Genomic DNA, 2,974 nt, shown 5'->3' with positions numbered 1-2,974 from the left:
TATAGTTAAAAGAAGACGTGGTCCTTGAAATCTTTTCGACTGTAAAAAAACGTTTTCCATATGCCTCAAACGCATCAATTACGAATTTACGATGATGACTTTGATGCATTAAGATCTTTTGTGTAAGTATGATTCCAGAATTGTCCAATCTCACTGATCAAGTTTCAACCTCACACACACAATCTCATTTATTTCATTTTCTGAAATTCTGATTAATGACTTTGGAAAGAAAATTTATTTTTAATCAGACAGAAAAAGTTGTATATATAGGAAAAAAAATGCAACTGAAGTTGGTCCTCCCCATTATTTCAATAATTATAAGACGAGGCCTAAGGCTATGGCCCAAAGGTCCATTAGCACTACTCAAGAACATACCAAACCAACCCTGAGGAAGGTTAAAGATACTACTAGTCACATTGATTGTTTTCAACAGTAATACACATAACAGTTTTCTTACAGCTTCTAGGTCTCATTATTGATTCTGTGCAGAGCAAAAGCTTAGACAGTTCCAAGTTCTCACTTGACATGGTCGATGAGCCAAGCGAGCATGTCCTTGTGAGCTTCCTCTGCTGCTTTAACTTCTGATGGATCATTCTCGTTGTACCTAACAGTCCAGCCATGTTTGACTCTCGGGAATATCTTCACAAAGCTCTTCACCTGAAACATCACTTGCTTGCTGATTAGTATCTCTACCTCGTGATTCCGGTCAATGGAATTGCAATAATGAAAAACTATCTACTTGAAGATATTCTGAAGCTAGAGATATATCAAATAGTTCATTGCTAGAAACTGTAAACAATAAGATAAGTGGATGAGTGGAGCAAAGTACCTCAGGTTTAGTAGCAAAAATATCTTCGAATTGCTTCACAAGTTCTGGAGGAGACACTTGATCAAATTCAGCTCCTAATACAGCAATTGGAACTTTGACCTCTGGGGTTTAGATTTCGAAACACTCAAGAGTCATTATCATGTATAACTTCAACAAAAGGAGAGGGAAGCAAGTAAAAGAGTAGTCCATATACAAAGAACTTACCTTTGATATCATCCACCGTAACACGAGAAGGATGTAACAAAACAGCAGCTTCAACAAGTTCTTGCCTCGCCAATTCCACTGCGATTTTTGCTGTGATCAACACACAAGAGGAAAACAAAAAGAGTTTTGTGTTAGCCCTACTCCCGAAAATAAAAAATGAATATAGAAAAGCCCATTTTTTGTGTAAACACAATATACAAAATATAGAGAACAATTTCTTAAAATGGGAAGAAGAAAACCAAACTCACCACCCCAACAGAACCCTGCTGCTCCAATTGCAGTTATGCCTTTGTTCTTCAAGGCCTCAACTACTGGCTTTGAGTCCTCAAAACCCTTATCCTACAAATTCAATACAGGGACTCGTTTCAGATAGATTCAATGCAGAACATGATAAAGCGTTTTCTAAATTTTAGCTTTGCAATAATCAATAAAAACAAACAAACAAACAATAATGCATTCAAATTATCCTGAGAAGGTATAGAGGAGTAGACCACTACAAACCTCGGAAACAAAGCCATTATGTTTAGACAAGGCAAAACAAAAGTGGCTTGGAACAGTGAATAATGAAGAGAAGACTAACTTGTCCATGATCTTTTATCCAGACAGGAAGTGGTCGATCATGATTCTCCGGATTATAGGGATCTCCATGGAAGAAGTCGGGAACCACCGCATAGAAACCAGCTTCTGCAACTTTGTCAGCAAGTTTCCTGTTTACAGAAGAGAAAAATCCAAAGCAACTTACAACAAAAACGAAACTTATATCGAGTGATATATAGAGAAAAGAAGAAAGCTTAAATGGAAACATAAGTCAAAACTTTCTTAAACAATTACGATCAGCAGCAAGAATTGATCTAGAAACTAACACCAAGAGGCAAATCTCCCAATGACACTATTAATCTTTTTACAAGAATGACCACTAAACAAGTAAATCTGTCCAATCACTTTACAAAACCCTTTTAAAATAAAGTCAGAATTTCCTACTAAAAAGCTCAAGCATTTCGTTAATGTTGTTTATTTACTGCAATCTCCACAACAAGACTCCTCCAAACAGATCACTTATTCAAAACTAATGAAGATTCTTGGGTTCCATTACCAACAAAACGTGATACAAACTGTAACACATTAGATTGCAAATATTATCTACTCTTTTCTTAAAGACCAAAGATGATCTTGTAACCAATCAACAAAAAGGCATACAGTTCATAAGCAATTAACAAACAAATTCGCTACCGTACCTCAGTTGTGGAGTTTCATATCCTGCAGGAAAAGATAAAATGTTTTCAGATTCTCAAAATCAAACCAAAAATTCATAAAGATTGAGACTTTCGAAAGAACACTATTACTCAGTAGTCTCTCTCTCAAAAAAATGAAATCGGAGGGTTAAGAAGTTCACCGAAAACATGAGAGACAAGAACAACGGCGAGCTTTGAATGAGTGGAACCAGAGACGTAAGTGTCGAGGCCGCCTAGTTTCTCGACCTGACCCGACCCGCTATTTGGATCCAGATTAGGCGGGTTCTCGGTACACTGATGATCCGACATTTCTCTCTTCGCCGACCAAAAACATAGCTTCGTTGTCTAAAACGGACTGTAGTAGATCAATCAACCACACGTGCGTACCTAAAAAGTCAACGTGCGTTAAATAAAGAGTGGACTTTTTCAAGTAATTCAAAAAACAATACAAAATTTTAATGAATAATTTTTCCCACACACAAAAGAAAAAAGTAAAAAAGTTTATTTTCTATGAATAACCATAGAAAAAGTTAATGAAATTGTTAATCTATCACAGCGAAGAACTTTAAATTTTACATCAAAATAGTGGATCAAATTATATATTTTTTGAGACAAAATTTGATCGAGGTATTAATAAATTATAAACATTTAGCTTTTTGTTTTTGTTTTTTGTTTTAAATGACGATCATCAAATGATTGTCATTTGATG

General features: G+C 35.5%; 1 protein-coding gene across 1 annotated transcript; it reads right to left on the bottom strand.

Moving 5' to 3' along the window:
- Positions 1-290: 290 nt before the first annotated feature.
- Positions 291-2,646, bottom strand: LOC18025150 (endo-1,3;1,4-beta-D-glucanase). Its single transcript, XM_006405954.2, has 7 exons — positions 2,427-2,646; positions 2,269-2,290; positions 1,614-1,740; positions 1,282-1,372; positions 1,034-1,123; positions 830-930; positions 291-657 (listed from the first exon to the last, which is right to left on the bottom strand). The coding sequence occupies exons 1-7, from the start codon at positions 2,572-2,574 to the stop codon at positions 517-519; spliced, it is 720 nt and encodes a 239-aa protein (XP_006406017.1). The 5' UTR covers positions 2,575-2,646; the 3' UTR covers positions 291-516.
- Positions 2,647-2,974: the final 328 nt, after the last annotated feature.

Source organism: Eutrema salsugineum, unplaced genomic scaffold, assembly GCF_000478725.1.
Source record: "Eutrema salsugineum unplaced genomic scaffold, Eutsalg1_0 scaffold_13, whole genome shotgun sequence".
Taxonomy (NCBI): Eukaryota; Viridiplantae; Streptophyta; class Magnoliopsida; order Brassicales; family Brassicaceae; genus Eutrema; species Eutrema salsugineum.
This window is presented reverse-complemented; position numbering and strand designations above follow the sequence as displayed.